At 47.4% G+C, this 22,021-nt stretch overlaps 1 protein-coding gene across 1 annotated transcript; it reads left to right on the top strand.

Moving 5' to 3' along the window:
• The first annotated feature begins 4,514 nt into the window (after positions 1-4,514).
• TMCO1 (transmembrane and coiled-coil domains 1) lies at positions 4,515-22,015 on the top strand. Its single transcript, XM_053949991.1, has 7 exons — positions 4,515-4,673; positions 5,466-5,543; positions 8,595-8,654; positions 12,113-12,159; positions 12,729-12,796; positions 15,921-16,065; positions 21,687-22,015. Exons 1-7 carry the CDS (start codon positions 4,604-4,606, stop codon positions 21,783-21,785), a joined length of 567 nt encoding a protein of 188 aa, XP_053805966.1. The 5' UTR covers positions 4,515-4,603; the 3' UTR covers positions 21,786-22,015.
• Positions 22,016-22,021: the final 6 nt, after the last annotated feature.

Genomic DNA, 22,021 nt, shown 5'->3' with positions numbered 1-22,021 from the left:
GAAAAGGAGGCTCAGCAGGAGCTTTATTACTCTACACCTGAAAGGACATTGTGGCCAGGTGAGGGTCGGCCTTTTCCCCCCATGTAACAAGAAATAGGACAAGAGTAAATACCCTCAACTTATTTCAAGGTTGGGGTGGATATTGGATTGGATAGATTGGATATTAGGAAAAATTTCTTTACCCGAAGGGTAGTCAAGTGTTGGAACAGACTACCCAGAGAAAGGGTGGAATCACTGTTCCTGGAAATGTTCAAGAATCATGCAGATGTGGCACGTGGGGACACTGTTTCATGGTGAACAGTGCTGGGTCAGTGGTTGGACTTGGTGATATTGGAGGTCTTTCCCGACCATAATGACTCTTTGATTCTCCCACCCCACCTGGGCCCTTGTGCTGCAAGGACTCATAAATTACTATTAACTACTCAAATCCTGGAATAAAAGTTATGCTTATGTCTTTGGCAAATGGGACCTGTCTGGGAAGAGCCGTGAGCAGTCTGGAGGACAAGATTCAAAGTCAAAATGACCTCAACAAAATGGAAAAAGGACTGGTAATATGAAGGCTGCAAGTCCACACAGAGAAATGTGATCATGATCCATGACAATGCAAGATAGGAACCTGCTGGCCAGGCAGGCCTTTTACAGATAAAGATCTGGTGTAGAGTGGATCAAAGAATTAATTGGTGATGCCGCTGTGAAAAAGGCAAACATCTCATTGGGGCATATAAACATCCACAGGTGTTGTGCTTTGAGAAAAGTGAGGTCTGGTGGAGAGACTCCAGTGGGGGCTCAGGAACACCCCAGGGTTGGCTTTGTAGGACTGCAGGACCCATCCGTGTTTAGTCTGGGGAACGTCTCTGCTGGGCTGTAAGGCTGTGTGGACACGACAACCATTTCCAAATACATAAAAGGCTGCCACAACCAGAAAGGGAATACATTTCTTTTACTGTTAAGGACTAAAACAAAATGTTGCCAGCTCAATACTGTAACAAGGACAATTCAGGGACATTTCCTAGGGTTGAAAATAGTTAAATCCTAGAAAAGGTTGTTTAAGGAGATTAAGGACTCTCCACTTTTAAATCTCCTGTATGGAAAGTGTTTAATGGTGCTGATCCTGTTTTGGGGCAGGAGCCAGCCCAAGGAATGCCCCAAGGATCCTCCCAGCCCTGTTCAGAGAGGATCAGAACTCTCACTTAGGTTTCTAACTTCCTGTTTCAACACATGAAAGCAGGTGTGGAGGTGTTTGCCAGACAGGTCCCATGTCCCAGCCCTCGTCACACAGGATGTGAGAGAGGATCTCCTCGGCAGCCCTGATCCCTCTGCCCACTGCTCCCAATTCCCCTCCAGCAGTACCATGGGAGAATGGCACTGCATGCAGCCCCTGCCAGAGAAGGAAGTGCTATATATGGATGAGAACTTCCTGCAGGGATGAGTTCCCGTGGATTCCCATGGCCCCGTGCCAGTTTCCAAGCACTGACCATGGGCACAGCTCCTGCACACCACACTGGGACCCAGGAGCTATTCACAGCTCTTCTTTCTTACTCCAATGCTGACACAGCTGTATAGGATGGCAAAACCCCCTCAGGACAGTGAGAACTCCAGGATCTTGGGTTCTCCTCCTGCCTGCCATCCCTGCTGCCCTGCCTGGGGACACTCCAAACCCTCTGCTGTGCTGCACCTGTTTCAGGTTGTGCTGGCCGTCTTGAGCTTCTCTGGAGGATGCCCATCATGGCATCTCACCTCCAGGTCCCCTTGTCACCGGACACGTTGGCAGGAGCTGACACACCTGCAGGGGAAGGAGAAGTAAATGCCTCTTGGTGGGCCCTGGAGGGGGTTGAGCTAAGGATACCCAAGGCTTATTTACACAGAATTCAAGGACAACTTGCAAAGGTCAGGTTAACAGCTCTTGCAAAACCAGGCCAGGGCTGTGAACTAGAAGTGAACCAAATGCAAGTCCCAGTTAGTTTCAGATGGCACCTTTCCTCAAAACTGAGAATTTTACACAGCCTTTTACTGGCAGCTGGTCACTAACACCCTGTGCCAAAGCAACTGAACCGTTTGTTCAGTTTAAGCTTGGAGACTTCAGTATGTGAAACCTACTGGGATTATGTGTCTCTCTAATCTGGTTTCAAGGTTGCCTCCATAAATATTACCACTTCTATATCTAGAATGTTTGTGCACTACACCAGCCCCTGACTCATGAAACCAGAGCGATGTATTATGCAAATGCTTTCCTTTTTCTCATATCCCAGGCTGGCAGATCAAATCAGACTGCACCCAACTCTCATCTGTCCTTTACACGTTGATCAAAGCACAAGAATGCTGTTTTGAAAAGGAAATGCCATTGAGGGTAATATGCCGTGTGTTGTCTGTAAAAAGGATCTGCTGATAAGGATCCCCGTGTGATTCAAAGTGACAGGATGAAATTACAAAGAGCCTGTTGTCACCTCTACCTCCAGTTCAAAGCAGGGACCCTGCAGAGGAAAGAGGTTCATGGTTCACTGACCATCTCCTCCTGGCCTGCATCTGCCAAAAAAACCCCATTCAGTATCAATAAGTGAATAATTTCCCACAGCAGCATATGAGAAACTATCTCTAAATACTGCTTTGATAGATGCTGATACACCTCACAGCCAGGAAAGTCAGGGAGCTCTAAAGAGAGGGAGAGAGGGTGGAGGATGGCATACAGCACAGGGAACCGCATGAGGCAGCACAAAATAATACAGAAGCACAGAATGCACTGGGTTGGAAGGGGCCTTACAGCTCATCTCGTTCCAAGCCCCCTGCCATGGGCAGGGACACCTTCCACTAGCCCAGGCTGCTCCAAGCTCTGTCCAACCTGGCCTTGGCACTTCCAAGGGATGGGGCAGCCACAGCTTCTCTGGGCACCCTGTGCCAGGGCCACCCCACCCTCACAGGTGAGAATTTTTTCTGTATATCACAAATCTTTCTGCATCACCAGCTGTCAACATCTTCCTGCTGCTCTCCCCAAAGAGAAATATCCACCATCAGTTTCATCCCTGTCTCCCTGATGGCTCTGAGTCCCATTTTGCTGACATCCAGTTCTCAGTTTTGCCCTGATGCCGCAGGAAGTTCCCTGGACATGGTGCTGGGACTTTTCCCACCTCCTGGTGACGTCTGACTCAGCCACCTGCACACACGTGGCTCTCTGCTTTGCTTGTGTGCCTGTCCCCAGGCTCGGAGAGGTTGTTTGCTGTCTGACCTCACGCCTCACTCGCTGTCTTCTCCGAGCTACAGCTCCTAACCCTCTTTCTGAATGGCGTGTTTAATTTAAGGGCGGTAGGTTTTTCCCTTTCCCTGTTTTTCAGTCAGCTCTGCCCGTGTAATCCCACAGTGCACCACTGTCACCAGCAGCAAACTCCTCTGTTACGTAAGGACGGGCACAAACCTGCCCTTCCCTGCCTGCCCTGTTTCCTTTTCTGTATTTCTGCTTTCTAGGTCTCCTCACCCCGTTACAACCCACGGATTTGGTCTAGTTCTGCTGCTCCAGGTGTAATTGCTGGAGCCTCAGTAAAAGTCAATTTGTCTGCCAAATCCTTGCCATTATTGCACTGTCCTCATTAATGCACTTCATAGTGCCATCCCATCCATGAATATTTTACACAACAAGCAATGGGAGATGGGATTCCCTGTGAATCACAGAATCCAAGGGACAGCAACAGCCCCTGGTAAAGGGCACACAGCAATATTCCTAAATATTTGATCCCAGAAAGTGCCTCCTGGTGGGATGCACTAACAGGGTATTCACAGAGCACAGAATCCTGGTTTGGGTTGAAAGGGACATTAAAGATCATCTCATTCCATCTCCCTGCCACGGACAGGGACACCTTCCACTAAACCAATTGCTCCAAAACCTGTCCAAGTTGGTCTTGAACACTTCCATTCACAGCTGGCAAATTAACCCAGGGCAGAGTTGTAGAAACCAGGAAGGTTTCTCCAAACCAACTTTTTATGAGCGAATGCCTTGGTGCACCTTCCCTGGCACCACATCCTGCAAGGTGCAGGGAGGGAAGACACGCACCCAGCGTCACACTACACCAGGGGAGGCTTAGCTCGGACATTAGGATCAATTTTTTCACAGAAAGGGTGATTAGACATCGGACCAGGCTACCGGGGGAGGTACCCATGGAGTCCCCATCCCTGAAGGTGTTTAAGGAAAGATCGGGCACGGCACTTGGTGCCACGGTAGCTTGGACTCGGGATGACCGCGGAGGTCTTTTCCAACCTCACTGACTCTGTGGAGCCCTTCGCGAGCCCTGAATCACGGCCCGGTGTGCGGGCCTGGGGCCGCAGCAAGAGGCGAGCCCAGACCCCGCCATGACACCGAGCTCCCTCAGGCCGCTGGGGGGCGGGGCCGCTGCGCGACTCACAGATTGACAGCCGCCCCGCCCAATCAGAGCAGCGCCCGCCGCGCCTTCCCCGCCCCTCGCCCTTCCCGCGCCTTCTCGCGCGGCCGGCGGCGCCAGCCGGAAGTGCAGGCGGTCGCTTCCGGGCGTTGCTAGGCAACGGGGAAGGCAGCTTCCGGGTGGCGGGTGCACTTCCGGGTGCGCGGCGGTGTTACCGGGTCGGGGGCGGCGGCGGCACCATGAGCACCATGTTCGCCGACACGCTCCTCATCGTGTTCATCTCCGTGTGCACCGCGCTGCTGGCCGAGGGTGAGCCGGGCGGGGCGCGGCCGGGCGCGGCCGGCAGCTCCCGGGAGCGGGGGAAGGGGCGGCGTTGCGGAGGGAGGCTGGGGAACGGGGCTCGGGGCCAGCTGAGGCTCCTCACGGAGGGGACAGCGGTGAATCGCCCCCGGAGAGCGCTGAGCGGTGGTGCAGAGCGCTGGGAATTGGGGTTATTCGCTGCAGGAGGGAGGGAGGCTGTTGGAGGGAGTGGTTTCCCCCATAGCTGTTGTGGGAAGGATGTGAAGGAATCGCCTGGCCTTGCAGTGGTGGTGGTTTAAGCTGCTGGAAAAGGGTTTTTTTATTTCAGTGGTTGAAATAGGGGCAGCTTTTTAAAGAAGTGCTGGACTTTTGGGTGCCTTTTGGGGTAGTCACGAGCCGCAGGTCCCGTTTCTGGTGTTGTGCTGTATCCCTAAATCCCCTTTATCCCCCCTGTCCCCACATCTTCATCCCACACCTGCAAAGCATGTTTATCAATACGAGTAAAAAACTAAAAACTTGTTTCAGTCTTACACCTATAGCTGGTTTCATGCTTTATTTTCCAGTTGCATTTTACAAAGACCTTGGCATGGAGATTTGAGGGGGAGGGATGGTGCAGTTTGCTGGTGCTTTGTGCTCCCTTGCCTGGGTTATAAGGGGGTTTCGTAGACATAAAGTTTAATTCCTGCGCGTGGATTTGCTCCTTGGTAGCAGCATTCCCGCAGGAGGTTTTTCTTTCCCTCCTTGCTGGCTGACAAGAGGAAATAAAGAGTGACAAGAGGAAACAATGAGTGTTTATTTCAGGTATAACTTGGGTGCTGGTCTATCGGACAGACAAATACAAGAGGTTAAAGGCTGAAGTGGAAAAGCAGAGCAAGAAATGTAAGTACTCACCAGGGGCTTATTTCTGTCCTTAATTCTCAGCCACAGACCTTTTGCCTTGTGTAAATTGCCCCTCCTGTCTGTGGAGGACAGGAGGGAGTAGTAGGTTGGTACTGGCATATTTTTTTCTCTGCACATCAGCAGCCAGTGTCTGAAAGAAATGTCTGAAATGTCTTCAAAGATGCAATTTCTGCCTTGCAGGGACGAAGAGGAGAATTTGAGGCCTGTAGAAAGAAAGAGTTAGGGTTGAATGATGAGTACCACGAGGAAAAAGCATTTTATGTAAAGATTGAAAGTGGTGATTGATGGTGGGGGGTGAGTAAAGACAAAGCCATCACAGAAAGGTCTGAGCGATCAGCTGATGTAAAACCAGATTATCCTAATGTGAACTGGAAGCAAATAGGTTAGGAAATATTAGGAAATAAGTTCATTCCACAGAGAGGAGGTCTGGGAGGGGGTAAAAAAGTATGAGGGGAGAAAGGAAAAGGGAGCTGAGGGTGAGCAGTCAGATGTGCATCAAATATGGAGAGAAACGGTGAACAGGAGGGAGCCTGGAGTGTTTAAATGGACCTGTCTGTATCAGAAGCCAAGTTGCACATGAGGAATTCTGACCTTTTGACCTCAGTTGTGTACACCCTACCCAAGTTACAGCAGTGAGAGACAGCACTCGACAGCTGGGGCCAAAGCAGAAAGCAGAGCTGGTTTTACCTTACAAATATCTCATTGTGGTGTCAGTGCTCTCTAATGCACGAGAGAACGGTGGTATCACATGTTGCTCTCACCAGCCCAGCCTATTGCAGCCTTCCCCTGGGCAGTTTAAACCGAGCAGTTGAAGTGTAGTCGTGTTTGTGTCACGGCTCCCACGTTCTTTTGGGGCTTTTGTCACCACAGCAGGAGCAGATGGGGATTGCATCCCTGCCTGCCTCACTTGAATCCCGCTGGTCCTGTGTGTGGGATGGAATTAGCCCCAGAAGAGCAGCTTTGAGAAGGGAGTTGAAACCCAGCCGCAAACTCGGTGTCCTCTTGTGCTGTTCAATTGCAAAAGCAGTTAGCAGGGCTTAATCTCTAGGGCATAATGACTGCTGAAAGAGTTTAATGCTGTTTGCTTTTATAGCTCTCCTGGTGTCTAGGCTATCATCTGTGAAGGGAGTGATGAAGGGTTCATGTGTCTCAATTAGTTTCTGATTTCCTTGTTTGATTCCCCCCCCCCCCCCAACAACAATGAAAAAAAAAAGGTAAAGCTGAATAAGGAGTCAGTAAAAATTCAGCTTTACTTTTTTCCCTTCCCCTCTTGTGCTGAGGACAGCTGGTTGACCTGAGGGCTTACAACTTGCCAAGTGGACCACTTGAGCCACACCTTTCAACTGTTATCTAACACATCTGAAACAGGAAAAAACACATTTGAGACCTTTAAGCTCTCCCGTGAGAGCCCTAGCAGATCCTTAGGATTTGCAAAAACAAAGGGGCAGGCTAGTGTGCTTGAGCAGACATTGTTACTCCTTAATTTCATCTCTTCCTGTCCTCTTCTTCCTCGGGAGAGGCTCAGCGTTGGCTGAGGCTGCTGCAGGGATTGTTCTGGGTGAATGTAGGGCTAAATGTACAAGGCTGAAGGCTGTCCCTGGAATTTCTGATTTGTTCACGTGGATGTTCCTGAAGGAATTGGGGCTGAGAGTTCCTGGGGCTTGGCATAAGTCTTAACAGCACTGTCTAGAGTTTAGAGCTGGGGCTGTGGGGTTATGTGCACCAGGGCAGGGATGGGCTGATGGGGTTTTCCAGCTGGGTTTGGCATAGGGAAGGCTATGGAGATGGCATTCTGTGAGCCCTGGGTGCACTGTGTCTATCTGACACCTCTCTCCAGTATTCCCTAGGGACACAAGCTCCCTGTTTTCCTCCCTGCCCACCAGAGATCCTCTTGTTCCTTGGGAAAAGCAATTGTTTCTCACTCTGTTGCCATGGAGGGATGATGCTGAGGTGACTTGTCTGGGCTGATGTGATTTTCTGAGCAGTTGTGAGTGACTCACAGGCATTTCGTAAGGCAGCTCTACAAATCCTGGTGTGGCTTGGAAGGTTGGCTGGCTTCATTTCCTCTGGGCTGTGAAATCAGGGCTGTGCTGAGCTGGTACTCCATGAGGGAGGACAGCCCCAGCAGTCAGGTATCTGTGAGCTGACAGTGAGCCCAGGCTCTTTGTTGGTAAAGTGTATATGGTATGTGCAGTTTGCAGAAATACAGAGAGTTTAAAGTAAAAAAGGTTGTTAGACCACGGTCATGCTTCATCATCCTTGCTTCCTGGAGTACTCTTGTTATAGGTCTTGAATGAAAATGTCTCTTGCTTCCTGGAAAAGCCCTTTTTGCTGTCCCAGGACCTCCTTTGCAGATGAGCAGCACATTTGCTGTGTTCCCATTTGCCTGTGCTGGCTCTGCTGGCCTGCTTTGCTGCGGTGGTGGTTGGTGCTCAGTGCATGTCTGATGTGGGGTTTTAGTACCTTTGACCTTAGGCTTTTGCTTTAAAATATTGGAAATGCTTCAGTGCTAATGAATTGAAGAATGGAGAGGCTGTGGCTGCCTGCTTGGACAGCATTTCTCCTGAGAATGCCTGCCTGTGAAGAAGGGATGTAGGAGAACACAGACTTTCCTGTATTCTGCTTCCCACTGCAGATAATCGGGAGCAGAGCTTGCCACAAAGCTCTTTTCATTCCACTTGCTGAATCAAAAGTACTGTCTGATACCAGTGACAAATCAGCAAGGGTAGCTTGAGCCAAAATTGTCCCCAGACTGCTCAGTCCACAGTGCCATGGGCTCTTGACAGAGTTCAAAATTAACCCTTTAAATATGTTTGTATCTTATCCAGGGTTTTGAATTTTTTTTTAATTATAGTTTTGAAGTGATTGGTGTAGATAGTTGATAATTTATTGATTCTGAACATGTTTTTAGTCCTACTTAGCTGCTTTTTGTGCCTCTGTTCTGCAGAGAAATAAAATGTTTTGTTTGGTGTGTGGAAAAGGTGTGGTGGTATCACTGCAGAAATGATGGAGTATCTTTTCATTTTGCAGTGGAAAAGAAGAAGGAGACCATAACTGAATCAGCAGGCCGACAGCAGAAAAAGAAGATAGGTAAGACTGGTGCCTCAAGAATGGTGGAAAGTTGAGAAACTGCTGGAAGTGATTATCCTTTCCTTCCTTTCAAGGCTATTTATTCATCTGCCTTACTTTTCCACGGCAGGGGATACCCAGCCTCCTGATAGTTTGGATCCAATGGGTGGATCACTGAGAGGAGCAGCACCTCTTGCTGAGCTCCCTGACTTTTTCTCCTGTTTTAGCCTTGATACCTATGGCTGTTACTAACTTCAGCTGTCAAAGCTCTTTGCTGCAGTGCTGCACCTTGCTGTAGCGCTAGGACTCAAATTGTGATTTTTTCCCCCCCTTCATTTGTAAACTTTAGACCTGAAGATGTTCATGTTAGCTGTAACCATGCTTAGATTAATTTCAATCTTGATAAATCAGTTTTGTTCAATTTTAGGCAGGGATTTATTTTTCCAATCTTTTTTCATTGCCAGTAAGCTGAATTCTTTCAGGGTTAGGGTAACTTTTTAGTACTGAACTAAGCAAGACCAATGTAAAGAGAAGCAAGACCAATGTAAAGAGATGTTTAAAGGTTTTAGGAGGATCTGCTATCTGCAGGACTCGCAACGTGCAGCAAAGCTCAGTTAAGTTATTACAGAGATCGTGGCAGGAACACTTTTGAGAGCTCCTGGGAGTTGGTTTCCTCATTCCTCAGTAACACCAGGTAGCTGGATTAGTCATTTGATCTGTACAAAGCTTGGGAATTATAAACACATCTTCAAACAGCTCTTCCTAGGTAGAAAACCTGTTGTCGTTAGATTCCTGAAGGGACAGGAGCCAAAATGCTTCCTCTTGTGCATTTCAGTTCTTAATCTTGACTAACCCCTGTGTGGGATGAACATTCCTTGGTGGATAAGGCAACTTTGAAAGTGACCATATGCAACAAGTGCAGATTACATTAAATAAAGTGTGACAATGACTTTTTTGCAGGGCACCATCCGAGCTGTGTTCCTAGCAGACAATATTTGACTTGTGCTTGGATTAAACCAATAAACAGTAGAATCTGAGGCCTTCAGATGCTCCACCAATTTTTATACACTGAAATAATCTTGTTTTGCAGATGGAAAACAAAGCACAAAGGGACAAAGATCAGAACTTAGGAAACGACCACTGATTTTGTTTGCTGTGATGCTTGCTGGCCAAGCCTAAGATTCTGACACTGATTTTTTTTTTTTTTTTTTACAAGTGCTGCATAACTGAGTATTTCATTTGTATTCAGGCAAAGATGAATTCTTGGTGTTCCTGAAAAATCAAACCCCAAATGTCACACTGGACTTCCAGAAAATTACTCACGGCTGTTAAGTTGAAAACTCTGATCTCAGTAACTTACTGGATCTCAAATCATTCTGCAAGATGGGGCATTGTTGTCAGAGCAAATCTACTTGTGCTGGAGTTCTTCCAAGTTCTACCATTTTAGTTAACAAAAAGTAAATATTGAGCTGAGGCTTTATGGATAAGTAACAGCTGTGGTACAGACCTGCCTCAGTTGCCATCTGTTCTGCACACAGAATATGACAGGAGGAGTGTGGATATACTGCTTGGTTTCATAAGGGATGAATCATGCCTGTGCACAAGGAGGTAGGGGGAAAGTAGCTTGGGAAGGTTTAATTTGGTGTTTCCTACTTAAAAACCTTTATTTTTAACTGTAAAATGAACCAATTGTCACATTGTGTCTAAATCACCTTGGGCACTGCTGGAACAGGACACTTTAGCATTGGTGTAGCCTCCTGTCATTTCAGTTTAAAGAGATGATTTGATAGCTTAAACCTTGCTACTGCTTTCTGTGACCATATGCTTCTGGAAGAAAAGACAGTGACATTCCCAGGAGTCCACACAAATGCTGGATGGACAGCAAAACTAAAGCAAAATGAAAACTTCCAGTCCTGGCAAATCTCTATCCCTGTATCCTCATAGTTTGTGTTCTAATGAGCAGAGTAAGATGATTGTGGAATCCAGGGAGCTGCTTGTTAACCCAGTCCTCTTTCTCTGTGCCTTTACCCAACTGTAAACTACCCAGCAAAGTGCTTAACAGGCTGTTAATGTTTGATTTGGGGAGGAATAGAGCATTTATATAAGTTGGTAGATCACCCAGAATGTGTTCATTTTGAATCTGTAGAAATAGGTGAAAGACAGGTCAGGTATATTGGGCAATCAGAGCTGTGTTCTTTCCTCCATGTAACCTTTAGCCCACCTAAATAGATGGTTAGTTCTGCAGCAGAGGGGAAAAAACAAGTATTTGTGCCAAATGTGATTCCTGAAGAGCTGGCTTGTGGTTGCTGAAATGTCCCAGGACACAGCTTTCCACCTTGCATAGGAAACAGGTGTCTGAAAGGTTCCTGCCAGAGGGGATGGTTTGTAGTTAGGAGCAAGTGAAAATAGCAAAGAGGGTTCTAAGGAGTTGGGTAGGGGTGTTGCTGTTACTTTTCACAACACTGACTGTGAGTTCCTGTGTTTAGCAGGGGCTTGGGAGAGAATTTTGGAGTTTGTGAGCTGTGGGCCTATAGTACTGAAACCTCAGTGGGGATCCCTCAAAATTCCCCTGCTGGATAGCCCTTGGCAGACCTTCTGCATCCTCCCCTCTTCACTCATGCTGTTCTTTGGATATTCCTTCATTATCCACATCCTTACTTCAGCTGGCTGTTGCTTCCCAGCCTGGCTGCCCCTCTGGATCCTTGGTCTGAGAGGAGCACAAGGCATGATGGGGACATGGGACAGGAAAGGTGACAGATAGTGGATAATGCTGAAGGCCAGAGCAGCCCTCCAGTGAGGGACATGGAAAATGCCTTCTTGAAAATCTGAGTATCTTTGAAGTCTGTGGTGATTTGAGGACAGGCTAAATTTCCATAATATTTCCTGCAAAGCACAATAGTACACTCATTACTGAATTTCAGGTAGGAAACCTTTCCTCTTTGGAGACTCTCCTAGGTGTGAGAAGAGTGCAAAATTCATTACTAAGACCAGCAGGATTTTGGCATTGCTGAGGTGCAGCTCCCAGCTCTGTGCATGGTTTTCCCTTTGGAGACCTCCAGAAGGAAATCCTTTACTTACTCAATGTATTTATGATGGTGTGCAGCAAATTGATCACTGCTCCCTTTGGGAACTGTGGTAGAAGGGCACTGTTTTTGTTTCCTGGCAGCAGTGCTCATGCTCCTGTGTGAGTTGGTTGAGTTAGCAAATCCGACATTGGGCGCATTTCTTTCAAAAGTGCTGAATGTGTGATTCCAGCCGCCTCCTCTCTTTGTGCCTGACTTGCTGCATGTTGCTGTGGTGGAGAAGCAGTTGGCTAGGTACAGTTTTTCACTTTCTACTGTCTGGCAAAAAGAGCTGGAGTTGATTTTGGAAGTGTTATTTGTTTGGAGAGCCAAAGAGGTTAAGTTTTTCTGGAAATGAAAACATTCTGGTTTCTAGGTTGACATAACTGATTACAATTGTTGTTTTTGTCTTTCCAGAGAGACAAGAAGAGAAACTGAAGAATAACAACAGGGACTTGTCAATGGTATGAAAATTTAAAGCCAGTTCCCAACTGCTGGAGATTTCAGTCAGTTTTCCAACAAAAAGACCTTGTTCAATTGGCAGACAAAGCTGCTTTTCCTCTGGAAAGGTCCTTCTGGATTTTCTCTAATCACAAGAGATTTTAGTTTGAGCCACAGAGTTACTGCCTCATCTCATGCCAAAACTTAGCTGTTTTCATCTTTATCAGTCTCCATGATGTTTTTTCAATGTAGAATTAATTTTTGTGGCTTCCTATAACTTTAGTCATTGTAATGATCCCTTGCTGGGAGTCCCCTGGGAATCCCCCTGGTGGGTTTTAAAGGCTTAAGGAAAAAATAAAACCAGCCTGTGCAAGGTGACAGGGACATTCTTGAGCACTTTCTGGTTTTGTCTCCCTGAAGCAGCACTTCCCATCAGTGACTGCCTTTGTACCCAGTCTCTTGGGGACTTCTGCAGTCACTTCAACAACCCCTCTGTCTCCTTTTACCCTGTTGATTTCAGTGATCTGTACAAAGCCTGTTTTTAAGGGTGTGGGCCTGTTGTTTTAAATCTCTCTGACCTTTCCGCTTGCAGGTTCGAATGAAATCCATGTTTGCCATTGGCTTCTGCTTCACTGCCTTGATGGGAATGTTCAACTCCATGTAAGTATCAGCTTCCTGCAGTTTTTTCTGAAATTTTTATGGTGAACATATTTTTCACCTTCCTTTCATCACTTGAAGTGTTAAGAGTGACATTGTCCAGCCAAGAACCACAGCTAAATAAATGGATCCATATTTCATCTGAAGATGTGGTGGTTTGGTCATCACATACACTTTCTGTTCAAGAGGGGACATTGAGTACTGAGCACAGCCAAACTGAACAAATTGCATTCAGTCTAGACACAGCCTTAATATCTTTTCTGCATGGGAACATCCTGATTAGGGCAAGTTTGGTGCTTGTCAGGCAAACATCTTCAGTCTTCAGCTGCTTTGGCTTTGCTGTAATGCTGTGACCAAAGAATGCTCTTGCAAACAAAACTGGGTCAGCTCCCTTGCCCTTAGAAATGAGCTGTAATTGCAGAGTTTGTTGTTGCCCTACTTGAGGTAATCAGAGTCCAGGTATAAACAGGTCCAGGCATGGGTTCCAAGCCTCACTTGTTTTAAAAGTGACCTGAGATGTGTGTAGTTTAAAAGAAACAGACAAGAAACCCCAAACTGCTTTGCACAGTTACAGACTGCTTTGTTTCAGATATGCAAATCTGAAAGGCTGTGCTTGGCTTTTCAAACTTGATTCACTTGAAATATGAACTGTTGGCTGTTAAATCTGAAGAGGACATGAATATTTTAGGAGGCTGCTTGATATGTGGGCAATATCCTTGCCCTTCAAACAGGGATTTACATTCTTGGGCACAAAAGCCTTTGGCTTCTGTGCTGGCAGTCCCCAGGATACACTCTGTTGTTATTTTACTGGAGATCTGTGGGTGGATAAACTGCAAACATGGGGTAACATAATAACAGAAGTGCCACTGTGTGGATCCTTTATTTATTCAGATTAGTCAGACTTCAGCATTCTAAGCAGAGCAAAGCAGCCCTGCACTGGAGGATTTTAAAATTTGGGTGCAGTCTTGAGTCAGTGATGTCTCATTTCACTGCAACCCTGAGCAGGGCTGGAGGTGCATCATGAGCAGTGAGGAGTCTGAGGGGGCATTTGTAGGGTTGCACTTGAGACCTCCAAGTGCTTGCCTTGCTCTTTGGGTACAATACAAACACCAGCACCTGCCCCTAAAGCAGACTGAAAAAAAAAACTGACTGAAAAAAACTAACAGTGCTTTACCCCACTGTGCCCACTTACACGAGGGGGAAGAGGCAGTTGCTCTGAGTATTCTGTGACTAACAAGTACTACAGAACTGTACGTTTGTTAAATTTAGGAAGGGGTTGATTTTGGTTAAATTCTATATGGTGCCTCCTTCCATAGATATTAAAAAAAGGTAAAAGAAACCAATAAACTTCTACAAATCATCTTTTGAGGATTCCTGCCCACAGAGACCATGCTACTGAGCAGAGAATTGATGTCAGCCTTTGGGCATATCTTTTGTTTAACTGCCTCTTTCTTTAGAGGCAATCTGAGCAGCAGGAGTATCCATGGAGGCACTTGTGGTTGTGGGAGGAAAAGGAGGAAAAAGGTGGCTGACACCTGCAATGGCTGTGGCCATGTTTGCTGCTTTTCCTGTTCTTGAATGAGTCATGGCTGCTGGACAAAAAATGAGCAGGAACTGTGTGGAAGCAGCACCCTTTGGACAGGTACTTTGCAGATGCTGCTACTCTGTCTGAGCGCCTCACCATTGCCAAGTGCCCCCTTAGCCAAACTGGAAATCACTGGGATGATTTCCTGCTGTCATTCCTGGAGTGGTATCAGTACTGGGGCAGCAGGTTGGACCGTGCTGGAAGGATGCGGAAGTGTCAGCAAGGCTGGTTTAAACCCAAAGAGCAGAATGCTGTGCCCAAGACAAACAGCTGAGTGACTGTTGTGGCTTAAAAGGTTCATTATGGCAGTGAGATCTGCAGCAGCAGTGGCCTCCAAGCCAGCAGGGATTTCACCTGGGGCAGAAATTACCTTCTGTGTGTCTCAATTTTTTCTTGCCAGGAACTTTTTCATGCAGTCACTCCCCTGCCTTACTCTAAGAGTTGTGCATTCTGGTACTTCTCAATGACTGTGAAAACCTGCTGGAATTAAAAGCAGGTACCTCAGGGTGCTACTGCTGAAGTACTTGTCATTCTCACAGCAGGAATAACGCAGAATTTTAAGCCACTGGGGGATGTTCCAGGGAGATAAACATCCGTTCCGAGCTCTTTTGCCAAGCTGCCTGTGAGATGTAAACAAAGTTGGCGTGTGTTTGAGCCGTGGCTGTGTGAATGCATCTCCACAGGAAAGAAAGCTCGTTTAGGATCTCTTGAAACAAGAAACACCTGTTCGAAAATCAGCACATGCAGAGAAAATAACATCCAAATATGCACATGCTGATGAGGCATCATACACATCTACATCAAAAGATTGGGTCGACTGGTCTGCCTTGGGAGAAGTCTTTGCTAACTGGCCAAAATTCACACTCTGCCTGATGCCCTGGAATGTGGGCCTGGAGGGATTCCAGGAGCAGGACATGCCGCTCAGAATATGCGGTATCATCCTGCCTCTGCACTGCCTTCATCTCCACAGCTAATGCAGGCAAACTGGGGCTGTGAAGTGTTCCTTGATGGCTCTCTTGTGCATCCTGAGGAGCACAGCTGCTCCAGGGGAGGAAAAGGTGTCTTTGATTTATGCTCTGGTTTAAAAAATGCTGTTCTGCTTGGAGCAAAGGGTCTGTCTTGTTGCAGTAACTGCAGTACAGCAGGGTGACAGTCATTCATCTTTTATTGGAGTGCTGACTGTGTTCTTGGGAGTGATCTGCTAAATCTGACTTGGAAATAAAATGCACCAGAAAACTGCAAAACACCAAGATTTCATGAACCAGCAGCTTGTCCAGTTGATCACTTAAATCACTAGGAAACACTTTGATTATGGTAAAACTGTTCCTGAGGGAATCCTACCCTGTGGAGGGCTTGGAGAGAGAGATGTCTTTATCCTCCTTGTGTCATGTGTGGAGAGGGGCTGGAGAAGGCAGCAAGGCCTTTCAGCCTTCCCTGAGATCTTACCTGCTCTGGTGGCCTGTTGAAGATGCTTACTTGTTCTTTTCATATCCAAAAGCTCTTCTGCTGTCTCCAGTGGTGATCCAGTGCTCTCTTTTCCAGATTTGATGGCCGAGTGGTGGCAAAGCTTCCATTTATCCCCCTCTCATACATCCAAGGTCTCTCCCACCGCAACCTCCTGGGTGAGGATTACACTGACTGCTCCTTCATCTTCCTCTACATTCTGTGCACCATGTCAATCAGACAAGTGAGTACACTTTCCCTGGAGCAGGGAAAGCATATCCCCGTCCAGAAGAGGAGTAGTGCACATGTAATCTTGGATCTGTTTGTGGTTTCTGTGTTTGGCTTCATTCCTGTGCCTCATATTCAAAGCAATTCTAGGTTGGGATCATTAAAACAGTTGCTGTCCTGGATGGGCCTGGAAGACTTGGCTGGAGACTTGCAGCAGGGCTCTGGGACAGAGTTGGCAGAAATGGATTCCTGACTTGTCTGAAAACTTTGTGGATTGCCATACCGAGAGATTGCCTCCATCAGAAGCTGATCTAAATCCTACTCCTTAGTAATTATGACTTTTACAGCAATATGTGCATCTTTACAAACAGCAGCTTCTTTAGGGGATACTTTCTAGGTGGCTTGCAGCTTTTTAAAAGTTTCATCAGCCCATAAAGTTGCTAGAAAAGTGACAAAAAAGTTAAAGCTGCTCTTTTGGGTTTGTCCTTCCTATTTTTGGTGGCTGTCTGATTTTTTTCAGAGTCTTCTGAATTGTACCTTTGGTGTCAAGTCTCTCCCAGCATTAGGGACGTGGCACAGAGAGGGGGTCTGGTATGGTAAGCCAAGAGTAGGCTCCACAGAGCTCTCCACAGAGCTCCATAGTTCCACCTTTTGGAAGAGGATGAGAATAAGGGACCTGTTCAGGAAGGTTCACTGGCAGCTTAAGTGGCAGAATGGCTGGTGAGGACAAGAGAGCCTTCTCAGAGCAGCAAGAAGTCTGTTTTGTTTTCCACTTTCCCCACAGGGTGCTGGGGATAGGTTAATATACTCTGGATGAATTAGCTGCAAATTACCTCGTCTTCTGAATTAATATTTCCCTTTTCTTTGATTCACTTCCTGAATTCTTGCTGCTTTTCTCCTTAACCCCCTTGTTGCTTTTCCTCGGGAGTGCCAAGGAAACTTAGACTAAGGGACTTAGACTTAAGCAGATCAGCGAAGGGAGGTGGTGTGTAATGCCAGGAGCTGGGCTGAGCTTGATGAAGTAGCTCCATAAGAGTTCCTTTAGTCACAAAGTGCATGCTGGTGGATGGAATTCCCCATAGCCCTTTGTACTGGGTGTTTGTGCTGAAATGGATCCCATCCGGTCCTGTGCAAAAGGAGATAATGAATTGTAGAATCATTTATGCTGAAAGGAACATCTGGGGGTTCATCTGGGCACCACTCACTCCAAGCAGGCCCAGCTTCACCAAAGGCCAGGCAGGGACTTCCTCACTCTCTTTGCTGCAAGACAAACTTTCACTTCCCATTGGCTAGAGAAGGGTTTGCTGCTTTGAAAGCACTGAGACATACTGAGCTCTTAAGATCACCTTCCAGAATTCTGGGATGCTGTGGTCTGATGCTGTTCCTTCAGGCAATCCTGGCTGGTGCTGCTCTGTGTTACCTGTTACATGGGAAGTCCTTTCTTTTCAGTGTTGCATATTATGACAGGAAACTAAATAGCACCACCAGCAAGATTCTTCTGTACCCGTTGGGTTGACTGGGGAACCCTTGCTGAAAAATCCCTCATTTGTTTTGTCCAAAAATATAATTCCTGTGGTTAACTCTAATGCTGGGTATTTCCTGATGTTTTATATGGTGAAATTGGTGGGCACTGTGAACTGAGGGGCAGAAATGCCAAGCTCTTTGCAGTGGGTTGAGCTTTCTGTAAAACTTCTGGGAAAAAATTGCCCTTGTGCTTGAGAGTTCCTTATGATGTCCCTCTGGAGGAGGAGAGTGAGTTTGTTGCTTTGGAGAAGGGTGTGAGACTGCAATCTTCATAGTGCTGCCTTATCTACGTGATCATGGTTAACAATTCCTGCACTTCTCCAGCTGTCAGGCAGCTCAGCTTCTTCCTCCTTGCTGCTCGAGGGAAGGGTAGGGACACCTTAGTTTGCACAGGAGGTCAGAACTGAGGCTGTGATTGCTGCTGGCATCCTGCTCTTGGCATTATTGCTATTTGAAAGAACCTAGGTGATAACAGCATTGGGAAGAGGACTTCAGAGCTGTGACAGGCTGGGGGAGAGGGCAAGAAAGTAATTAAGGGCTTAAAACGGTGCCAGAGATTTGCACTTCGTGCTTTCAGTGACCTTGGAGGTGAAGGCTTTGTGAGCCTTTGTATTGCACTGTGTGCAGAAGGTGAAATCTTGCCAGGTTGGCTTCCAATGGGTGCTGGCCCAGAGGAGGACAAGTGCTGTGAGAGTTGGTGTCTGGCTTGATGCTGCTGACACAAGAGGAGGAGTGGAGTTGTACCAAAAATCAGGGAAAAGGTTGTGACCAAACCAAGGAGACTATAGTCCCTCAGTCTTTCCTTAAATCCTGGAGCTGCCTGTAAAGACAGGGAAGAGAGATGTTCCTGTGGAGCTCAGAGGTAGAGCAGGAACTTGGGTATGTGGGAAAAACAGCGACCTGGTGGGAAACGCAGGGGAGTCTGCGGGGGTGGGAGGCTGCCTGGGCGGTGATTAAAGTGACATTAGTGGGACAGGCAGGAGCAGCATCAGGGACTCTCTTCATGTGGGGGTGATAAACTCTTCAAACACTGACTGGGAAGCTTTGCTGCCTGTGACCTGGCCAGCATCTCCCAAAATAGTCACCTCGCAGTGAGTAACTTCCTTTGCGCTGTTCCCAGCTCTCCCTGGCACGTAAATCCTGTCCCCTAGTTCCTCCTGCCTTCCTGTTTGGAGAGAGGAGGGTTGCTGGGAGAGGCCTTCCAAGGGTCCTTGAGTTGTTGGGTTTTCAGCTGGGAAAGTCTGCTGCTGGGCTGGGTGGGAGGTGCAGTGTCAGGGTTACATCCTCTGTCGCTGCTCGTGGTTCTGAGCTTCCATCCTTCACCTGTGCTGTTTGGGAAGAGGGATATGCTGCTGTTCCTGGGGTGTTTGCTGCTCCTCACTTCCTTTTCACACGCATATGAACTGTACATTAGGCTGCTTCTCACCGAAATGTATTCCCAGTGGGAAGGGGAGCCAGCAGTTATCTCTGCTGCTAGCACTGTACTTTCCCACAGAGCCTGGTCTTAGGGCAGGGAGCCACTTGCTGCCTTGTCTGAGGTCCCTTCTGGGTTTGAAGACCACAGCAGGAGCAGCTCCTGTGCTTCCTGCAGTCATTTGAGGAAAGATCAGAAGAGCTCAGATGAGGGATTTGGATCTGTAAATATTACTCTTCTCTCCCTGCTCCTGAGGGTGATGGTCATGCTTGTGTTGGAAGTAGACTCTACAGATTTCCTTGTCCAACGTGGCCCACAGCAGATGGGAAAAGGTTTCTGCTGGACCTTGCCCCATCTTTGGTGTGTCCAGGTGTAGATTTCAGGATTGCTGTCCAGCAAAACGTGCTTCGGAGCTAGTGTGTGATGCTTTCTGCCTTCCAGAGCAGGAGGAGTCTGCATGGAAGGGTAATGCTGGACAGTGTCTGTGGTCTGGAATTCAGACAGACAGAGTGTCATCTCCCTTCGTCTTGAAGCAGTTGGAATAAACTTTAGCACCTCTTTCTCCCTGCTAGAAGGAACGGGGAGGAGGCAGCGCACGCTTCCTTGGTTCCATGGATCCCTTCTAGATCTCTGCTCCGCGGGTGAGCCGCTAGGAAGCTGACAGGACACCGGTCCTGCGGGCTGCTGGCTCTGCAGCACCCTCTGGTGTGCTTGCTCTGTCCCTTGACTGCTCCCTTCTGTCCGTGCCTTGATCCAAGAGACACTAGGAGGAACCACAGCAAGGAGTTAATGCTCTCATACATATTCAGGTGCTGAACATCAAGCAGTGGCTGGTTTATGTATGCCACGGATTAAATGTGATGTAATTCCTCTTCATGTGTTCCTTGTGTGTGGGTTGAAGCCTTCCTTTTCATAATCTAGCTGAAATGAATCTCAATTTTATTTTAGCTCCTGTGGAATTGCAAAACTACCCCCCTTTTTCTTTCCCCCCCCCCTTTTTCTTTCCCCCCCCCCTTTTTCTTTCCCCCCCCCCTTTTTCTTTCCCCCCCCCTTTTTCTTTCCCCCCCCTTTTTCTTTCCCCCCCCCTTTTTCTTTCCCCCCCCCCTTTTTCTTCCCCCCCCTTTTTCTTTCCCCCCTTTTTCTTCCCCCCCCCCTTTTTCCAGTTCATTCTCCTTCCATGATAAAAAAAGTTCAAGAGCTCTGTGGCCTTGCTGTCTGACCTATCCTGACAGTTATTTTGGAGAGGACACTCAGGTTTGAAGAGAATCCTTCCTCCTTTTGTTGTCTTGATAGCCAGCACTCAGGTGGTGACATGAGGAGGACACAGTTGTTTTCTTCTTTCCCCTGCATCTCAGATGTCCCTGTTTTGCCAGCACTGCAGAAGCAGCATCTTGAGCTGGATTTCCTTACAGTGAAGGATGAAACTGAAAGAACTGAGAGCTCTTTGTAATAGCACTGTTGTGAAATTTAAAAGAAATTTCACAAAACTCAAGAAAAACATTCAAATTTAAATATTTTGCTGTGATATTTTTTTTTTTTTTGCTTATGCCTAGCTCTGCTAATTAGCTCTTCCCCTGTTTGTTGTTTTCCACTGAAACACCCCGCTCGGATGCAGATGAGGTCATCCCAATAGTCAGGTTTTGGGGTTTGCTCCATATGTCCTGTTATCCTGCATGTCTCCAGCACCCCATTGTTCTGTGTGCAGCACTGGCATTCATGTTAATTCTGGGACTAAGCTCCTGACTTGCACTTGGCACACGCTCTGGTTGCCATGCTGCTGTCCCAAATTCCAGCTGCATTAGGAGACTCCAGCTCCCATGGCCACCAGCAGCAGTGCTTTCTGGAATTTGGGAAAACCAAGGGCTGCAGGGTCTGCCCGTGAGCAGGCACTGGGAACCTGCACTGCAGTTAAATTGCAGTGGTATTTTATGTAAATAGTGTGTGTAAAGACAGCTGACTGTGGGGTGTGTAGCTGCAAGTGGGAAAGAATCCTTGTCCAAAATATGGATTCGGTATTCAGGGGCTTTTGAGCTGGGGAAGAATGGCCCAGCCATTCTTGTCTGGCTCCATGCTGAGCTGTTTGAACATATAGGGATAGAGGTTCAATATTCAGTAGCCAGATGGGTTAAGACTATGTGGGTGAGAACCTGAATCTGTTGAAACAAGTGGGGAGGTTTTATTTGTGCTGCTGGAGAGAGTTTGGCAGAGGCCACAAAGATGATTTGGGGTCTGGAACATCTCTAAAGAGGACAGACTACAAGAGCTGGGCCTGTTTAGTCCAAAGAGAAGGCTGAGAGGGAATCTTATCATATTAATATCTCAAAGGTGTGTTTCAAGAGGATGGTGCCAAAACTCTTCAGTGGTGCCCAGCAACAGGATGAGGAGCAGTGGCCATGAACTAAACAACAAGAAGTTCCATCTCAATATGAGGAAGAAATTCTTTACATTGAGGGTGGCAGAGCACTGGGAAAGGCTGCCCAGGGAGGGCGTGGGGTCTCCCTCTCTGGAGACATTCCAAACCCACCTGGATGTGTTCCTCTGTCACCTGCTCCAGGTCACCCTGCCTTGGCTGGGGGGATTGGACTGAATGATGTCAATAAGTTTTTTCCAACTATTCTGTGAGCAGAGTCGGGATTTCTTCCTCTTTGTTTCCCTTGCCACACTCTGATGTACTGTGCTCTGTGGTGTTGTTCTTGCAGAACATCCAGAAAATGCTTGGCCTTGCTCCTTCCCGGGCTGCCACCAAGCAGGCAGGAGGCTTCCTTGGCCCCCCACCTCAGACAGGGAAGTTCTCCTGAAGCACAGCCCTCACGGGAAGCCTGACCAGTGCACCAAGACTGCCTTGGGGAGGTAACAACACGGGATTCTGCACCAGGCGTCACCTGTCTGAAACCCGGTTATGCAGTATTGACATCATCATCCATTTGGAGTATTCCACCAGCAGTTGTTCGTTCATCCAACCAAGAAACTTCTCTCGGAAGATAACGCGACCTTTGTTTCTGAGTAATAAACGGCATGGGCATGTTAATTTATG

This window comes from Vidua chalybeata, chromosome 9, assembly GCF_026979565.1.
Source record: "Vidua chalybeata isolate OUT-0048 chromosome 9, bVidCha1 merged haplotype, whole genome shotgun sequence".
In the NCBI taxonomy this organism is placed as follows: Eukaryota; Metazoa; Chordata; class Aves; order Passeriformes; family Viduidae; genus Vidua; species Vidua chalybeata.
This window is presented reverse-complemented; position numbering and strand designations above follow the sequence as displayed.